At 37.9% G+C, this 19,588-nt stretch overlaps 1 protein-coding gene across 1 annotated transcript in view; it reads left to right on the top strand.

The window, feature by feature from the left end:
* Positions 1–551: 551 nt before the first annotated feature.
* Positions 552–19,588, top strand: part of LOC101403493 (cytochrome P450 2C18-like) — a 42,941-nt gene continuing 23,904 nt past the window's right edge. Inside the window, exons 1-6 of the mRNA XM_014785816.2 lie at positions 552–719; positions 2,149–2,311; positions 2,481–2,630; positions 5,503–5,663; positions 8,051–8,227; positions 12,665–12,806. Coding sequence (XP_014641302.2) covers positions 552–719; positions 2,149–2,311; positions 2,481–2,630; positions 5,503–5,663; positions 8,051–8,227; positions 12,665–12,806 — 961 coding nt within the window. The remainder of the gene's footprint in view (positions 720–2,148; positions 2,312–2,480; positions 2,631–5,502; positions 5,664–8,050; positions 8,228–12,664; positions 12,807–19,588) is intronic.

Below are 19,588 nucleotides of genomic sequence, written 5' to 3' on the forward strand. Positions count from 1 at the left end.
TCTTGTCCTCACTGACTTCTTGGAACGTTGGTACTTTGGTCCAGTTTGGAAGATAAAGAAAACAAGATGTGCAAGGCAATTCTTCTGAAGTGCCTTTCTGGCTCTATTTTAATATGGCTCCACTCATGTCATCTTTCACACTAGTGTTTGATAAACATTAAAGAATAAACTTCTTCTTTTATATACAAGGATGGCCTCCAAAGTCATAAATTCTCAACTGGTCATTAATCTGAGAGTCCAGAATGTTGAGCAATTTTTTTTGATCAAATCATTCATTTCACTGGTTCTTAAAAACCTGGAACGTTAAAAACAATTTGCCAGTACCAGGGCTCCACCCCAGAATCTCCAGGGTGGGGCACTGGAAAGAAGGAGAGCAAGAGTAAAGAACACAATGTTTTTTTATCAGTAGGCCAAAGTCCCTTCAAAAGAGAGATTAAAGTAGATCTAGCTGATTAGTCACTTTATGAGTCAAAGAGGCACATGTTGAGTCAGCAGGGAGTGTTTAAAAGCTTTGGATTTCAGGCTCACAGTTGTCTATGTAAGAAGAGACAATGGATCTGGTTGTGGTTCTGCTGCTCTGTCTCTCTTGTTTGCTTCTCCTTTCACTCTGGAAACAGAGCTCCAGGAAAGGGAGGCTCCCACCTGGCCCCACTCCTCTCCCTATTATTGGAAATATCCTGCAGTTAGATGTCAAGGACATCAGCAAATCCTTAAGTAAAGTAAGTATGTTTTATGCTCCTCCAGTGGCTTGCAAAGCGTAAGTAAATTAACCTCTAATTTTAAATAAAATATATTAAAATAAATAAAAATAAAATTATTAAAATATCTCATTGTAAAGTAACTACTCCCTGTGGAGTATTATTTTAGGTGTGTCATTGTCAAGAATAGTGGAATAAACTAATGCACTTTGCAAGTAGAGAAACATTTAGGTCTTTATATGGTAGAATCAAAAAAATGAAGTGGCAAAAGATGGGAGTGTTCCTTCCTTTCTTTGTTTCACCACCAGTTGCCATGATTTTTGGCTGAAGGTAAATGGTAAGGGAAGTGTTTTGTGATTAGAGATTTCATGGAAAAAGTCCTCTACTATATAATCAGTGTGTTTTGTTCAGAACAGCCATGAAAATTGAACTTCTCTGAAGAAACCAATTATGCCTGATGTCAAGGAAATAGCTTGAGATCAGGACCAGCATGACAGAATGAAAGAAAAAACTAACTAGTTAGAGCAAGCTAGGTGGTTACAAAACCCTTTGGCTTCTGCAGAGAGCTACTCTCTGTACCCTTGGATGCTGCGGGGTGGAAGATATTGTTCTTCCATGGGATGCTACATTTCCTGGCACTGCCTCTGTGATGCTCACTCTCTGTGTTAGTAATAGCAGCAGATCACAAACTGAGGTGGGCATTAGAATTTTCTGGGGTGATTCTTGAAAGTATAGATTGCTGGCATTCATCACTACTAAATCAGAATCCTCATGGAACGAGCTTTAAAGGTTATCCTGAAGCAGTCAGCTGGGGCTTGGTTCCAAGGTGGGCACTGGGGACTGATATTTTGCTCAGGCATCAGAGTTCAACTAAGCAAGGTTGAAATTTGGGTCTTCTGTTTATTAGCTGTGAGACACGGGAAATAAATAGGAAATTTCTTGACCCTCACTCTCCTTATCTGTAAAACAGGGTAAATAAAGGTGTTGATTTGATAATTAATCATAATAACTTGAGTACCAATTACCTTGGCCTTTGTCTGGCACATCAGAGTCCCTCTATATGTGTCAGCTATACCAATCTCCATCATGTTTGCATACAGTCGTGTTCCATATAACATTTCAGTCAATGACGAACTGCATATACCATGGTGGTCCCATAAGATTAGTAACATATAGCCTAGTCGTGTAGTAGGCTTTACCATCTAGGTTTGTGTAAGTACACTCTATGATGTTCACACAATGATGAAATCACCTAACAATGCATTTCTCAGAATTTATCCTCATCATTAAGCGACGCTTGGCTGTATAAGATCCACAAATGTTTGAAGTTATGTTTGGCAGAATAAAAATATCAACAATAGGATGATGATTAAAGTCTTAATCTTGCATGAAATCTAGACCAAATTGTGACTTCTTTTGCTAATATTTGTATTTCCTTTCCATTTCCAAGCTCTCAAAAGTCTATGGCCCTGTGTTCACTCTGTATTTGGGCTTGAAGCCCACCGTGGTCTTGCATGGATATGAAGCAGTGAAGGAAGCCCTTATTGATCAGGGGGAGGAGTTTTCTGGAAGAGGCAGTTTTCCAGTGGCTGAAAGACTTAATACAGGACACGGTAGGTGTGTGTGTGTGCATGTTCAGCATTGGTAATGGGAGTGCGGAGAATGGAAAACAGGAATTTAAGGATCTCCTTAGCAGAGCTTGGCCCAGCCCATGCTGGCAAGTGTCAACTTCCTTCTTCTTGTCTAGGACCCCACTCTAGTTTCTGTTTCTCCTCTTGGTAGGAATTATTTTCAGCAATGGAAAGAGATGGAAGGAGATCCGGCGCTTCTCCCTCATGACCCTGAGGAATTTTGGAATGGGGAAGAGGAGTATTGAGGACCGAGTTCAACAGGAAGCCAGCTGCCTTGTGGAGGAGTTGAGAAAAACCAATGGCGAGTGATTCTATACTGTATATCTCTGACCTTAACACTGACCTCTTCCCTAATAACCTCCTCGAAAATGTTTCAGGGGTGGCCAAATACTCCATATGGGTAGTTTCTACTAGTCCTCATGTGGAGGAGAGAGGGTTTGAAGCAGAGAGTCAAGGGAGCTTTTGTGTATGTCTTCTTGTTTTGTGTGTATACTTTCCATTGTGCATACAGTATGGGTATAAAAGATCATCTAATGCTAGTCTTTCCTGAACTTTGTTTATTTTCAAATCAGAAATCATGAGGCATAGTTTTAGTCATTTTCTGAAAGAGTTAGAGAGCAATGTTTTTCCTATAGCATAAATGTGGTTTACTTATTCCAGAACATTTCATCAGGGAACACTTGTGAAGTGAACATGGTGGGAATGACCTCACCACACCCTTGAAATGTAGCATGAAATGAGTGACATGTGCTTTCACTTACTTGGCCTATATTTGTATGGTCAACCTCACTGACACATCTGAGGGTTTCTTCCAAGGCCCGTGCCTACAGTTTTCGCCAATAATGATACACATCTATTGTTTTAATTGCTTAATTTTTTGATTGCACCCCTTGGTGTAGCCTTCATCAACTTGACTTTACTATAAACAACTATTTTAAAACTATCAGCTTGAGTTATTTAGTATTGCTCCCTACTTACTGTATTGTTTTATACATTTTAAGAAATATGTGCTATAGCATAATTCTGAAAATTACACAAATACCAGATAATAAAATGGTTTATGTAACTAGACTTCAACTATTATTAATAAGTCTTTACCCTGCCTTCCCTATTGGTTGGCTCTCTTTTCAACTTTCCTTATATTCCTCTCCCCCTTTATTGGTATCTCAATCATGTTTCTTATTTTCTCTATTTTATGATGCTTTGACATCTTGGGAGCCTTGCAGACCAGGGAGGACCTGCCCTCTCTCAGAGTTAGCTAATTCTTAGATATAGCAAATATCTTGTCTTTGAGCATGCCTTTGATTGGCAAACCAACCTATCCAAAATTCATACCCCCAGCCACCTCCTTTATCAAACTCTCACACATCAAGCCAATATTATCCCTGCCCTAAATGAACGTAGGGCCAGGTACTGGACAAGTAGGGACCACCCCTATAGCCTAGAGTCCCCTGAAATTATTCAAACTATCCAACCCTAAATTTACTCAGTATGCCTACCCTGCCTTGCTCATTTCTTCCCATTGAAACCCCAGTAAAGGCTCTGGTCCATGCTTTCCACTCATTCCTTCTGCTTCTTGACCAATCTTGGTGCTTCCCCACGTGGTACTGCAAGCTTCACCCCCTCCTCTTGGGAACTGAGTAACAAAGTACCTTTTCAATGGTTATCATTTTCTGATCTGTTGGCCTCACCATCTGAATAAAAAACAAAATCCCAACTGCATTTTTAAAACAATTGGATATTGTGTTAGAACTTTTATGGTAACTATTTACACCCCCCGCCCCCCCCACCCCATGCCAGCTCTACTGACCTATGAAGTACTTGTTACAATGAATCTGATCTTTAGCCTAGATTCCAAATTACCCTGCTTTTTGATTCTCTTTCTCAAATGAAGTTAAAGGAAAGATCAAAAATCTGATTTTACCTGAGAATCACACACACACAAAGAAATCTCCGGGCCTTCCCAAATTCTCCCCTACCTTCTAAAATAAAAGATTTTCTGAAAGCTTAGCGTCTTGGCATGTTTCAGCTGAAAAGGATCCTGGCATAGAAGTAGTTAACTAAACAGATTTCCTATTATTTAATTTCCTATCATTTCCTCACAACACTTTTGATTCAAGTCACCCTTAATTACATCTATGATGTAAATTTGGGGGCTTTTTGCGTATAAAGATTTTTGATCATTTTGTTACAACAATTTCATTTAAATATTGCCCAATAAAACAGAAAAATTTTCCTCTGCTTTGGTATATTTATCTGTAAAGTGATGAAATTGACCTAAATGATGGTCCAATTAAAAATTTATAATATACTGTATTCTGTTCATGGCTATATGTAGCAACATCCAGAATTCCACAAGAGGGGAGACTCTGTCCAGATAAATTAAATGTGGGCCTGATTGGTGATGACGAGCACAATTTCCTAGAGCAGGAAATTCTTTTTTTTTCCTTCTCTCAATTGTAATAAATAAAAGGACTCCGTTTATCAATTTAAACTTTTCATTTGCCTTATCTGTGATTTAAGTTTGAGATGAAGATTTCTCATTTTACTTTTATTTTAGGCAAACAAATCTGTCTTCTTATAATTTATATTCTTTTGTGTTAATTTTTCTTCTCATACAACACTGATGGCTTTTGCTTTTTTACGTTCGTGCTATCAAAAACTTGAGTTTTTCCACAATCTTTCTCTCTTTAATCTTTCCATCTGCTGGTTCTACATGCAATTCCTCCAACTATTCATTATATGTAAAAGGTTTCCATGTCCATAACTATTTTCTTACTTCCTACATCAATGCTTAATCATATACAAGCCTACCAGATGGATGTGATTCTGCACTGATAACCTGAATTATTAAGTGTTTTAAAAAGTGGCCTTTTAAAACTTTTTTCTATTGCTCTTCAAAACAATAGGCACCTTGGGTCAGAATCGAGTAAACAAAGGCAGTGATGTAAATGGAGTATTTGGAAAACCCACTATTAAATAAACTAGGATGGAATGGTCAGTTCACATTTAAGGGAAAAGTGATGTGTTGATATTAAGCATGCTGAAATTTTGGCTGATAAGGAAATTTCTAGGTAGATATTGCTTTAGAGATTCTAAAATTACTCGTTATCAACAACAAAGTTTAATCTGTATATTTTAATGGTATTTTATAAATCTTTCCAATTCTTTAGCTTCACCCTGTGATCCCACTTTTATCCTGGGCTGTGCTCCCTGCAACGTGATCTGCTCCATTATTTTCCACAATCGTTTTGAATACAGAGATCAGAATTTTCTTAACTTGCTGGAAAGATTTAATGAAAACCTGAGGATTCTGAGCTCTCCATGGATACAGGTGAGGTCAAGTTTTCCCTTCCTGAGAAATCATTTATGCTCTTCTCTCTGACAAGTCCAAAATCCATGTAGACAAAGTTGTGAGGTGAATGCTTGATAACTGGACATTCTGATATTATAATGTGGCAACTCTGGAAATCAGATACTTCCTCTGCCTTGTTTTGTTTTGTTTTGCTTCTATAGGTTTTTTTGATTCTTTTTTTGCCTTCTATAGGCTGTAGCTGTTTGTTTATTTAGTGATTTTTCTAAACTATTTTTGCAAAGTCTTTTTTTTTGTCATATGTGATCTCTGAAATATCTATTCCTGTAGCTTGTGTTTAGCTAGTATTTTGACAGAGATTTCCTTGAATGTGAGGAGCCAAAAAGAAGAGAGAGAGAGAGAGAGAGAGAGAGAGAGAGAGAGATAAAGAGATGGAGATAGAGATAGAGATAGAGGGAGTAAGAAAGAAACAAAGAAACTAAGAAAGAAAGAAAAAGAGAAAGAAAGGAAGGAAGGAAGAAAGGAAGGAAGGAAGGAGGGAAAATACTTCTTCCAGATGGCGCTGTGCTGGGGCACTCCTTCAATGCATAGCCAGGCCTTTTTCAACTCTGTCTTGGTCTTCACTTGTTGCTTGCACTGAGCCTAGAGATCAGCCGTAGGTGGAAGCTTCGGGTTTTCTCAGGTCTTTTCTTAGCCTATGTCCTGCCCTGGGCATGTACGCAGCTTTCTAAATTCCTCAGTATACATGGGTGCTTTTGAATGCCCTAATTTCCCGAAGATACTTTCTCCTCAGCTTTTCTTCCCAGGGGTTTGGTGCTCTATTGTATGCCTTAACTGTCATCTTTTGCCCCAGGAGGCTGTGGGTTTCTCATTCACCTTACGAGGTTTTTGAGTCATGTCTGCTGCTTTCCACCCTGAGTTCTAAGTTAAAGGAAACAAAGACAAGTGCATGTGTCAGTCCTTCAGGTTGTCCGAGACAGATTAGAATAGAGAAACACAATTCTCTGCAAGTGAGGTCTGCTCTGGGCCCTCTGGAACCAGGAACCAGGGCTCCACACAAGAAACTGCCCTTGTCAGACCCCTGCCAAGCTGAGGAGGGAGGTGGGACAAGGGCAAATAAAAAAATGCCACAAAGCTTTCCCACCACTTTTAAGGTGGCTTTTTCTCAGTTCAGCATTCACTTGATTGCTGTAAACTTTTGTTTTCTAGAGCTCTGACAAGTTGATTCTCACAGTTTTTGCTTGATTTTTCGTGTTTTTTATGGAGGGATGGGCCTTTGGAGCCATCTACTGTGCCGTTTTTGCTGATGTTACTATGTGAAGTGAATGTTTGAAGACCATCAACCTGCCCAGAGCTTAGTGTTATGGAGTGAACATCTGGGCAAGATGGCCAAGCCCTTTATTTTACACACAAGAAAACAAACCCTTGAATATAGAGCTGGAATTCAAGATCTTTATCTCCCGGCCAGTCATTTTCCCACGAACCTCCAAAGCCCAGTTTCCATAAACTACTTTGGTGATGGCCCAAAAGCATGGCCATAGCCCTGAATGGACATCCAGGCTTTTGCTGAAAGGTTTCCATTGCCCGCAGGCTTGTCCTCCAATCGCACTTAGTGACCTCTTCATCACATTCCTTGGCAGAAATACCCAAATTCAGGAAGGAAGAGAATATCTCCTTCAAGGAGGGAGAGTGTTTGGGATCACAGATGCTGCCAGGGAACACTGACTAGCGTAGGGGTGTCGGATGCTTCAGTTGGGGTCCTAGCTGACAAGGTAATTGGGTTTGGCATGACGAAATGATTGGTTTCTTGGTGTTGAACCATACACAAACATTACAACTTTGCCCTGTGCTGAGCTGATACATCCTGCACTCTGCCTGAATAAAATTACGTGATCTTAGAGAATTCAGTTACCTGCTCTGGTGCACAGGTGCTTTATCCATAAAATATTGAATTGAGTTTCATGGCATTTTTGCATCCCTCTCATTTATGAAATAGTGATTCTATTTCTGAGGTTGCCTGGTAGTAGTAGAAATAGCTTTGTGCTTTATGTCAGGTTGCCCAAGCTCTCTTGCTCTCTGTCCTCATCTATAAATTGTGAATCACAGTAATTCATGCCATTCTATATTTCAAGGTTGTAGGGAAGAATTAACGTAAAAAATGAGAGAATTGACATAAAGATGCTTTAATACTATAAGGTTGATGAATAACTATAGGAAATTGTCATCATCTGGTCAGAGTTTTTGCCCTTAAATACTTTTATCAGCCTGGAGAATTATTTTACATGTACAATAGCAAATCTTCTGGAGGATAGAGACCATTTTTTATTCACCTCAGTTTTTAACCAGGGCTTGGTATATGGTATATATGTCTTCAATTTTTAATTTAATATATTTTTTTAATCTTTAAGGTTTGCAATAATCTCCCTGCTCTCATGGATTATCTCCCAGGGAGTCATAACAAACTGTTTAAAAATTTTAATTATGTGAAAAGTTATGTTTTGGAGAGAATAAAAGAACACCAAGAATCCTTAGACATTGACAATCCTCGGGACTTCATTGATTGTTTCCTGATCAAAATGGAACAGGTAAAATGTTAATGACAGATTGGTTATTTGTTTGCCTGCATTTTTTGGTTCATTGATTAGTTCTGTACTTGGTAGGAATGTTTAAATGGTCAGTCAAGAAATGCTTGCGAAGAACTTTAGGCACCTATTGTGTGCATAGATCTGGACTGAGCATCATGGAAGATTTAAAATTGACTTGTTAAATAACTAGAATACATGGACCCTGTTTCATAGGTACTAATAATCTACCTGAGGGCAAAGAGAAGGTATACCTCAGGTGAAATGGAAATACAGACAAGCTAGAAAATACAAAATACTGAGCCATAAAGTGAAAGTCAATGCGATCGTTTCACACAGTGTGTGGGTGAGTGAGAAGGAAGGGTTTAATCTACGCGAGCTTCCTACATGTCCAGAGGTTTATATATTTTTAAATATTTGCAATAAGGAAGAGGGGAGGGACTTTCAGATGGGTAGAATGGTGTAATGAGAGGTTCAGAGTTGTGTCGTGGTAAAGAGATTAGATGGAGGGAAGAGAAAAGCCTTAACCGAACATAATCAAAAGTGAATTTGGTGGGGCAGGCCCTGTGGCGTAGCAGTTACGTGCGTGCGCTCTGCTGCTGGCGGCCCGGGTTCGGATCCCAGGCGTGCACTGATGCACCACTTCTCAGGCCATGCTGTGGCGGCGTACCATATAAAGTGGAGGAAGATAGGTACAGATGTTAGCCCAGGGCCAGTCTTCCTCAGCAAAAAGAGGAGGATTGGCATGGATGTTAGCTCAGGGCTGATCTTTCTAGCAAAAAAAAAGAATTTGGAGAGATACGGACTTGGGGTTTGGTGTTTGTCAAGTAACTGTCAACCTGAATGTTGACATGAAAAGTTTTGATTTGGTCAAGTATATGTATGAGCCACAACAAGGGTGGAATACAAATAATTATTAGGGAAAATTGTCCTGGGAGTTCTGTAGGGTGAACGGTACGATGAGAATGGAGCTCAAGGACCAGCTGTGAGATTATTCATTTCTTTGGACTTCAGCTTGATGAAAGTCTAGACCATGGAAATGAAGAGGATTCTGAAGTAAAATCAAGTTGTCCATGTTATCATATTCTCAGAGGTTTATAGAGACTGGTTTTGGTTAGAGGAGAGTATGAGAGCCAAATTGTAGGAACTGTATGGGAAATTTCAATAATAAGACCAGATATTCTATCTGAGAAGTTAATCAAGGAGGGAAAGATTCAAATAGTGATTCTGAATAGTAAATTTGAATAATAGTAGGGTCAAATTGGAAATTTTATGACAAGAGTAATACAGATGCCATGAGGACACTTGTGTATGTGCAAAGTCCTCCTTGAACTGGGGAGAGACAGAATCTAGACACACTGAAAAGAGCAAACTTTAGAGAAGGAAATTCCTTCATCTGAGGCCACCATTATTTTATTCAACCACTTTGTAGCACTGGGCAGAATTGAGAAATCAGTGAGTAGGCTAAAATGGCAAGGAGTCAAGGATGCTGATGAAGGTGACTTGCAAAGAACTGTCCATGGTTTTGACTGGACTGCCCAAATCATGTGTTCTAGATGGAAAGAAGTGAAGAAGATGGAATGGTTTGAAGAAACTGGAGGAGGGAAGAAACAAATTATTTTTACTCTCTGCCTCCTCTGCTGCTAGGACAATGATTTTTATCTTTCTGGGGTCCAATGTATTTGAGAATCTCATGAAAATTATGGACATCTTTTCAGGGGAATTCACCCATATGAGGTCCCAGTAGTTTGCACATATTTCGAGGAATTTCCTCAATGTTATGGCGCCTCTCCGTTAATCACGTGCTGAGGAGGGCTCTAAGTTCTCTGGTATTTCAACTAACTGTGGCTATTTCCTCAATACTATACTTAAAAACTGCATTGTTCCTCTGGACTTCCCTATAGTGTTTTGAGTCTAGCTAATTTTTTTGGTAACATCTCCCTGAGTGTAATTCACATATCATACCCAACACACATTTTAAGTACAATTCAACAGGGTAGTATTATCACAGACTTGTGCACTCACCACCACAATCAATTTCTAAGTATTTTCATCACCCTGAAAAGAAAACCCTGTGTTCTTTAGCAGTCACCCCTACTGCCCCCCAAGCCTTCCAGCTCTAGACAACACTAATCTACTTTCTGTCTCTATAGATGTGCTAATATGGACATCTCATGTTAATGGAATTATACAATACGTGGTCTTTGGCATCTAGCTTCATTTGCATAACATGTTTTCAAGGTTCATTGCTGTTGTAGCATATATCAGTACTTCATTCCTTTATGTGGTTGAATGATATTCCAGTGTGGATAAATCACATTTTATATATCTGTTCGTTGGTTGATGGACATTTTGGCTGTTTCTCTTTTTTGGCTATTATGAATAATGTTGCTATGGACATTTGTGTACAGGTGTTTTTGGGGATATATGTTTTAATTAATTTTAGGTATATACTTGGTGTGGAATTGCTAGGTCGTATGGTAGCTTTATATCTAACTTTTGGAGGAAGTGTAGCTGGATCAAACCCTAAACATAAGAGCTAAAAATATAAAACTCTTAGAAGAGAACCTAGGAATGAAAGTGGCTGCAACATTTTATGTTCTCACCAGCAGTGCATGAGGGTGACAACTTCTCCACATCCTTGCTGATGCTTCCTATTGTCAGTCGTTTTGATTCTAGCCATCGTACTAGGTATGAAGTGGTCTTTTATTGTGGTTTTGATTTGCATTTCCCTGATGGCTAATGATGTTTAGCTTCTTTCATGTGCTTATGGGCCATTTGTATATGTCTTTAGAGAAATGTCTATTTCAATCCTCTGCCCATTTTTTAATTTTAGCTATTACTTTTATTTTTATTTATTTATTTATTTATTTATTTATTTATTTTTTTGTGAGAAAGATCAGCTCTGAGCTAACATCTGTGCTAATCCTCCTCTTTTTTGCCGAGGAAGACCCACTCTGAGCTAACATCTATTGCCAATCCTCCTCCTTTTTTTTTTCCCCAAAGCCCCAGTAGATAGTTGTATGTCATAGTTGCATATCCTTCTAGTTGCTGTATGTGGGACGTAGCCTCGGCATGGCCGGAGAAGCGGTGTGTCGGTGCGCGCCCGGGATCCAAACCCCGGGCCGCCAGTAGCCGAGTGCGCGCACTTAACCGCTAAGCCACGCAGCCAGCCCCTAGCTATTACTTTTAAATTGTTGATCTGGAAGTGTTCTTATGTGTTATAGATACAAGTCCTTTATCCGATATACAATTTGCAGATGTTTTCTCCCATATTGTGGGTTGTCTTTTCATTTTCTTGATAGTGTCTTTTGAAATACAAAAGTTTTTAATTTTATGAAATCCAATTTATTTATTTTCTTTCTGGTTTCTTGTGCATGTGGTGTCATATCTAAGAAACTATGATCTAATCCAAGGTCACAAATATTCACCCCAAATTTTCTTATAAGAGTTTATTGTTTTAGCTATTATATTTAGGTCTATGATTTATTTTAAATCAATTTTTGATGATAGTATGAGGAATGGGTCCATCTTTATCCTTTTGCATATGGGTATCCAGTTGTCCCAGCACCATTTGTCGCAAAGAATATTTTTCCATATGGAATGGTCTTGGCACCTTTGCTGAAAATCGTTTGACTGTAAATGTGATGGTTTAGTTTGGACTCTCAACTCTATTTCATTGACCTACGTATCTTGTTTTATGCCAGTACCACACAATTTGGATTACTATAGGCTTGATGTAAGTTTTGATATTGGGAAGTGTGAATCCTCCAATTTTATTCTTCTTTTCTAAGACTGTTTTGTCTATTCTTGGTCACTTAAATTTCCATATGAATTTTAGAATAATCTTGTCAATTTCTGTAATGGTGCTAGCAGGGATTGTGTTTACCTACAAACAAGAGAAAACCCAATTAACAATGATTTAAAGAAATACTGGTCCATTTATCTCATATACAAGGAGTGTCACGTTGGGCAGTTCAGGGCTAGTACAGTATCCCTGAGGTATCATGGACCAGGTGCCTTCCACTTTTCTTCACCATACCTAGGCTTCACCTTTGTACTCAAATACTCATGTTCCAAGATAATGTCTACACCACCTCCGCCTTTGTATCTGTGTTGTAAGTAAGAAGAAGGAAAGAGAAACAGTGGCATCAACAGGTTCCTGCTTGTAGGTCATTGATATGAAATATGTTACTTGGCCAATGTAGCTGTAGAACAGGTTGGGAAATGAAATTTTTGTGCAAGGAAGGGATGAGGAGGTAGGAAATGAAGACTGGGTCAACTAATCCACACACTCTGCCATACCATACAGTTGTTGTTTTAATACTGCACTCTCTAGTTTCTAAGTTTGCTTAACTTTATAACCGTATGAGTTATTTTGGATTCATTTAATTAAATATGGTGGCAAACTGTCAACTAATTACATAAAATAATTTCCAGGAAAAACACAAGCAAGAGTCGGAGTTTACTTTTGACAACTTGATAGCTACTGCATTTAATTTGTTTGGAGCTGGGACAGAGACAACGAGCACCACCCTGAGATATGCTCTCCTCGTCCTGCTGAAGCACCCAGAGGTCACAGGTATGACCAACATGGTGGGCAGGGTGAACTTCAGAAAAGATGTTGAGAAGACACTGCTAGGGTCCTCCACCTTATTTTTCTTAGAGAAGACTTACTATTGCAATTTCTGTGCCATCAGCTATAATTTGTCCAAATGTGAAAAAAGGATAAAAGTGAGAAAAATTAGCATGAGAGGGCAGAACGGCTGAGAAAAGCGAAGAGAGTGTGAGTAGCAGCAAAAGCAATAAAACTATGGATTTCATCAATAAGAACTGAATAAATGTCTGGATTTCATGGGAAGGGATCTGCAGCAGGAACAGCCGCATAAATTGGCCTAGGATTGAATATTAGTTTTCTTAAGAAGAGGCCACTTTAAATGGTAAGTGTGTTTATGTAGAAATCTTTCCTTCTTCTGAAGATGCAGTGTTCTAATGCTGGGGTAAGGAAGATTGGAGCTTTATTTGTTGAAATATAGCAGAAATTCTAGAAATTAGGTGAGAAGGCCTGAGAAAATTTCCATAATTTGGGAAGTATTTTAAAAGGTTAGATTTACAAAAAAGGTATATGCTATTTAGATAGTGATGCGCCTAAAGGATTTTTTTTTTCCTTTTTAAACAACTTTATTTTTCCAGCTTTATTGAGGTATAATTAACAAATAAAAATTGTATATATTTAAGGAGTACAATGTGCCTTTTTGTGCCTGGCTTATTTTACTTAGCATAATGTCCTCATGGTTCATCCACGTTGTTGCAAATGGCAGGATTTCCTTCTTTTTTATAGCTGAATATTATTTCATTGTATATGTGTATACACCACGTATTCTTTATGTATTCATCCATTGATGGACACTTCGGTTGTTTTCATATCTCAGCTACTGGGGATAATGCTGCAATGAACATGAGAGTGCAGTTATCTCTTTGAGCTACTGATTTCATTTCCTTTGGAAGTATACCCACAAGTGGGATTGCTCAATCATATGGTAGTTCTATTTTTAATGTTTTGAGGAACCTCTATACTGTTTTCCATAATGACTGTACCAGTTTACATTCCCATTAACAGTGTACAAGGGATCCCTTTATTCCACATCCTTGCTAATACTTATCTCTTGTCTTTTTGATAATAGCCATCCTCACAGGTGTAAGGTGTTAACTCATTGTGGTTTTGATTTACATTTCCCTAATGTTAGTTGTTGGGTACCTTTTTGCGTACCTCTTGGCCATTTGTATGTCTTCTTTGGAAAAAATGTCTATTTGGGTCTTTTGTCCATTTTTTAAATTGATGTCTTAATAGTTTATAACATTGTGGAATTTTGGTGGTACGTTATTGTTTGTCAGTCACCATATAAATACCTCCCTTCACCCCTTGTGCCCAGCCCCCAACCCCCTTGTCCCTGGTAACCACCATATAGTTCTCTCTGTCCATGTGTTGGTTAATATTCCACATATAAATGAGATCATGTGGTGTTTGTCTTTCTCTTTCTGACTTATTTTACTTAACATAATACCCTCCAGGTCCATCCATGTAGTTGCAAATGGGACGATTTTCTCTTTTTTATGGCTGAGTAGTATTCCATTGTATATATATACCACATCTTCTTGATCCAGTCATCAGTCGAGGGACATTTGGGTTGCTTCCACTTCTTGGCTATAGTGAATAATGCTCCAATGAACATAGGGGTGCATAAGCCTCTTTGGATTGTTGATTTCAGGTTCGTTGGATAGATTCCCACTAATGGGATAGCTAGCTCATAGGGTATTTCTATTTCTAATTTTTTGAGGAATTTCCATACTGTTTTCCATAAAGGTTGCACCAATTTGCATTCCCACCAGCAGTGAATGAGGGTTCCCATTTCTCCACAACCTCTCCAACATTTGTTTTTTTGTGTGTCTTGGTGATTATAGCCATTCTAGTGGGTGTAAGGTGATATCTTAGTGTAGTTTTGATTTTCATTTCCCTGATGATTAGTGATGTTGAACATCTTTTCATATGCCTGTTGGCATCTGTATATCTTCTTTGGAGAAGTGTCTGTTCATTTCCTCTGCTCATTTTTTGTTCAGGTTGTTTGTTTTTTGTTGTTCAGTTGTGTGAGTTCTTTATGTATTATGGAATTAACCCCTTGTTGGGTATATGATTTGCAAATATTTTCTCTCAGCTGGTGGGTTCTCTATTCATTTTGGTCCTGGTTTCATTTGCCTTGTAGAAGCTCTTTAATCTGATGAAGCCCCACTTGTTTATTTTTTCTTTAGTTTCCCTTGTCTGAGTAGACATGGTATCTGAAAAGATTCCTTTATGACCAATGACAAATAGTGTATTGCCTATATTTTCTTCTAGGAGTTTTATAGTTTTTCAGGTCTCACCTTCATGTCTTTGATCCATTTTAAGTTAATTTTGTGAATGGTGAAAGCAAGTGGTCTACTTTCATTCTTTTGCATGTGGCTGCCCAGTTTTCCCAGCACCATTTGTTGAAGAGACTTTCCTTTCTCCGTTCTATGTTCTTAGCTCCTTTGTCAAAGATTATCTGTCCATAGATGTGTGGTTTTATTTCTGGGCTTTCAATTCTGTTCCATTGATCTGTGTGTCTGTTTTTGTACCAGTACCATGCTCTTTTGATTACTATTGCTTTGTAGTATGTTTTGAAGTCAGGGATTGTGATGCCTCCAACTTTGTTCTTTTTTCTCAGGATTGCTTTAGCTATTTGGAGTCTTTTGTTGTCACATATTAATTTTAGGATTCTTTGTTCTATTTCTGTGAAGAATGTCATTGAGATTCTGATTGGGATTGCATTGAATCTGTAGATTGCTTTAGGTAGTATAGACATCTTAACTATGTTTATTCTTCCAATCCATGTGCATGGGATATCTTTCCATTTCTTTATGTCATCATTGATTTCTTTCAATAATGTCTTATAGTTTTCATTGGATAGTTATCACCTCCTTGGTTAGATTTATTCATAGATATTTTATTCTTTTTGTTGCAATTATAAATGGAATTACCTTTTGAGTTCTCTTTCTGTTAGTTCATTATTAGCATACAGAAATGCAACTGATTTTTGTAAGTTGATTTTGTATCCTGAAATTTTGCTGGAGTTGTTGATTATTTCTAATAGTTTTCCAATGTATTCTTTAGGGTTTTCTATATATAAAATCATGTCATCTGCAAATAGTGAGAGTTTCACTTCCTTGTTGCCTATTTGTATTCCTTTTATTCCTTTTTCTTGCCTAATTTCTCTGGCCAAAATCTCCAGTACTATGTTGAAGAAGAGTGGCGAGAGTGGACACCCTTGTCTTGTTCCTGTTCTCAGAGGAATGCCTTTCAGTCTTTCCCCATTGAGCATGATATTGGCTATGGATTTGTCATATATGGCTTTTATTATGTTGAGGTACTTTCCTTCTATACCCATTTTGTTGAGAGTTTTTATCATAAATGGATGTTGGATCTTGTCAAATGCCTTCTCTGCAACTATTGAGATGATCATGTGTTTTTTTTTTCCTCGTTTTTTAAATGTGGTGTATCACGTTGATTGATTTGTGGATGTTGAACCATCCCTGTGTCCCTGGTATAAATCCCACTTGGTCATGGTGTATGATCTTTTTAACGTATTGCTGTATTTGGTTTGCCAATATTTTGTTGAGGATTTTTGCATCTATGTTCATCAGTTTTATCGGCCTGTAGTTTTCCTTCTTTGTATTGTCCTTGTCTGGCTTTGGTATTGGGGTGATGTTGGCCTCGTAGATTGTGTTAGGAAGTGCTCCATCTTCTTCTATTTTTCGGAACAGTTTCAGAAGGATAGGTATTAAATCTTCTTTGAATGTTTGGTAAAATTCTCTGGAGAAGCCATCTGGTCCTGGACTTTTATTTTTTGGGAGGTTTTTGATTACTGTTTCAATCTCTTTACTTGTGATTGGTCTATTAAGATTCTCTATTTCTTCTTGACTCAGTTTTGGGAGATTGTATGAGTTTAAGAATTGATCCATTGTCCAATTTGTTGGCATATAGTTTTTCATAGTATTCTCTTATAATCCTTTGTATTTCTGTGGTATCCATTGTAATTTTTCCTATTTCATTTCCAATTTTATTTATTTGAGCCCTCTTTCTTTTTTTCTTAGTGAGTCTGGCTGAGGGTTTGTCAATTTTGTTTATCTTCTCAAAGAACCAACTCTTTGTTGCATTGATACTTTCTAATGTTTTTTGTTTCAATTTCATTTATTTCTGCTCTAATTTTTATTATTTCCCTCCTTACGCTGACTTTGGGCTTTGTTTGTTCTTCTTTTTCTAGTTCTGTTAGGCATAGTTTAAGGTTCTTTTTTTGGGATTTTTCTTGTTTGTTAAGGTGGGCCTGTATTGCTATGAGTTTCCCTCTTAGGACCGCTTTTGCTGCATCCCATATGAGTCGGTATGGTGTGTTTTCATTTTCATTTGTCTCCAGATTTTTTTATTTCTCCTTTAATTTCATTGATGATCCATTGGTTCTTCAGTAGCATGTTGTTTAATCTCCACATTTTTGTCACTTTCCGTTATTTTCTTGTGGTTGATTTCTAGTTTCATAGCATTATAGTTGGAAAAGATACTTGTTATGATTTCAATCTTTTTAAATTTATAGAGGCTTGCCTTCTTTCCCACCATATGGCCTATCATTGAGAATGTTCCATAAGCGCTTGAGAAGAAGGTGTAGTCAGCTGTTTTGGGATGGAGTGCTCTGTTTATGTCTACTAAGTCCATCTCGTCTAATTTTTCATGTAAGTCCACTATTTCTTTGTTGACTTTTGTCTGGATGATCTATCCATTGATGTAAGTGGGGTATTATGATCCCCTAATATTATTGTGTTGTTAATATCTCCTTTTAGGTTTGTTAATAGTTGCTTTATGTACTTTGGTCCTCTTATGTTGGGTGCATATATATTTATAACTGATATGTCTTCTTGGTGGAGTGTCTCTTTTATCATTATATATTGCTCCTCTTTGTCTCTCATTATCTGTTTTATCTTGAAGTCTACTTTGTCTGATACAAGTATGGCAACACCTGCTCTTTTGTTTACCATTAGCTTGGAGTATTGTCTTCCATCCTTTCACTCTGAGCCTGTGTTTGTGTTCAGAGCTGAGATGTGTTTCCTGGAGGCAGCATATTGTTGGGTCTTGCTTTTTAATCCATCCCCCTACTCTGTGCCTTTTGATTGGAGAATTCAATCCATTTACATTTAGAGTGATTATTGATATAGGAGGGCTTAATGTTGCTATTTTATTGCTTATTTTCCTGTTCTTTTGCATTTCCTTTATTTCTCATCCTGTGTCTTTTGGACTACCAATTCAGTGTGGTAGTTCTGTATGATGACTCTTTTAGTTTTCTCTTTATTTATCATATGTGATTCTGTTCTGATTATTTGTTTAGTGGTTACCTTGAGGTTTGTATAAAAAATTTCATGGATGAGACAGTCCATTTTCTGATGACCTCTTATTGCCTTAGACAAAGTTGATTTGATCCCTTTCCTCTTCCCCTTGTAAGTCATTATTGTCACAACTTATTCCATCTTGTGATGAGTGTGTTTTTAAAGTGATGAGGTTATATTTATTTTTGGTGTTTTCCTTCCTTTAATCTTTGATTTTGGTATTTAAGTGTTTGCTAATGTATTCTGATAGAGAGCTACTATTTTTCTGATTTTTGTTTACCTCTTTTTCTCCTTGCTCGAAGCTTTGTATCCCCTTTCTCTTTTTTTTTTCCAGGCATGAGGGCCTTCTTGAGCATTTCTTGTAGTGGGGGGTCTCATGGCCATGAACTCTCTTAGCTTTTGTTTACCTGGGAAAGTTGTTATTTCTCCGTCATATTTACAGGATATTTTCGCTGGATAGAGTATTCTTGGCTCAAAGATTTGTCTTTCAGAATTTTCAATATATCATTCCAGTCTCTCCTAGCCTGTAAAGTTTCTGTTGAGAAATCTGATGAGAGCCTGATGGGAATTCATTTGTATGTTATTTTTTGTTTTTGTCTAGCTGCCCTTAACATTGTTTCTTTGTCATTGACTTTGCTGGCTTTACTACTATATCCCTTGGAGGGGGCCTTTTCCTGTTGATGTATTTAGGCAATCTACTCGCTTCCTTTACTGGTATTTCCAGCTCCTTACCCAGGTTTGGGAAGTTCTCAGCGATTATTTCCTTGAATAAGCTCTCTGTTCCTTTTCCCCTCTCTTCCCCCAGAGGAATTCCTATAATCCTTTTGTTACATGTCCTAATTGAGTCAGATATTTCTCGGAGATGTTCTTCATTTCTTTTTAGTCTTTCTTCTCTCTCCTCCTTCATCTGGAGCATATCTGCATTCCTATCCTCAGTAATGCTAATTCTTTCCTCCATATTGTCAGCTCTGTTCTTTAAAGTTTCCAGATTTTCCTTTATCTCCTCCATTGTGTTTTTCATCTCCTACAATACTGATTGGTTTTTCTTTATGGTTTCAATTTCTTTTGTGAAGGAGTTCCTTATCTCATTGAATTGTTTATCTGTGTTTTCTTCTACTTTGTTGAGCTTTTTTATGATAGCTATTTTGAATTCTCTGTCATTTAGGTTATAAATTTCTGTGCCTTCAGCATCAATTTCTGGGTGCTTGTCATTTTCCTTCTGGTCTGGAGATTTAATGTATTTTTGCATTGTGCCTGCTGTATTTGGCTTGTTTTTCCTCATCCTAAAAATACGTGGTTGCAGTTTCCACTTGCTGCCACTGGGTGGGAATCAAGGGCTGTGTATTCTTAGCCCACTGCCATCCACGAGCCCTCTGGCTGACTGGCTGAGTTGAAGTCCTGGGTGTGTGGAGGGAAGGG

This window comes from Ceratotherium simum, chromosome 6 (genome assembly GCF_057802395.1).
Source record: "Ceratotherium simum simum isolate JZ-2026a chromosome 6, ASM5780239v1, whole genome shotgun sequence".
Classification (NCBI taxonomy): Eukaryota; Metazoa; Chordata; class Mammalia; order Perissodactyla; family Rhinocerotidae; genus Ceratotherium; species Ceratotherium simum.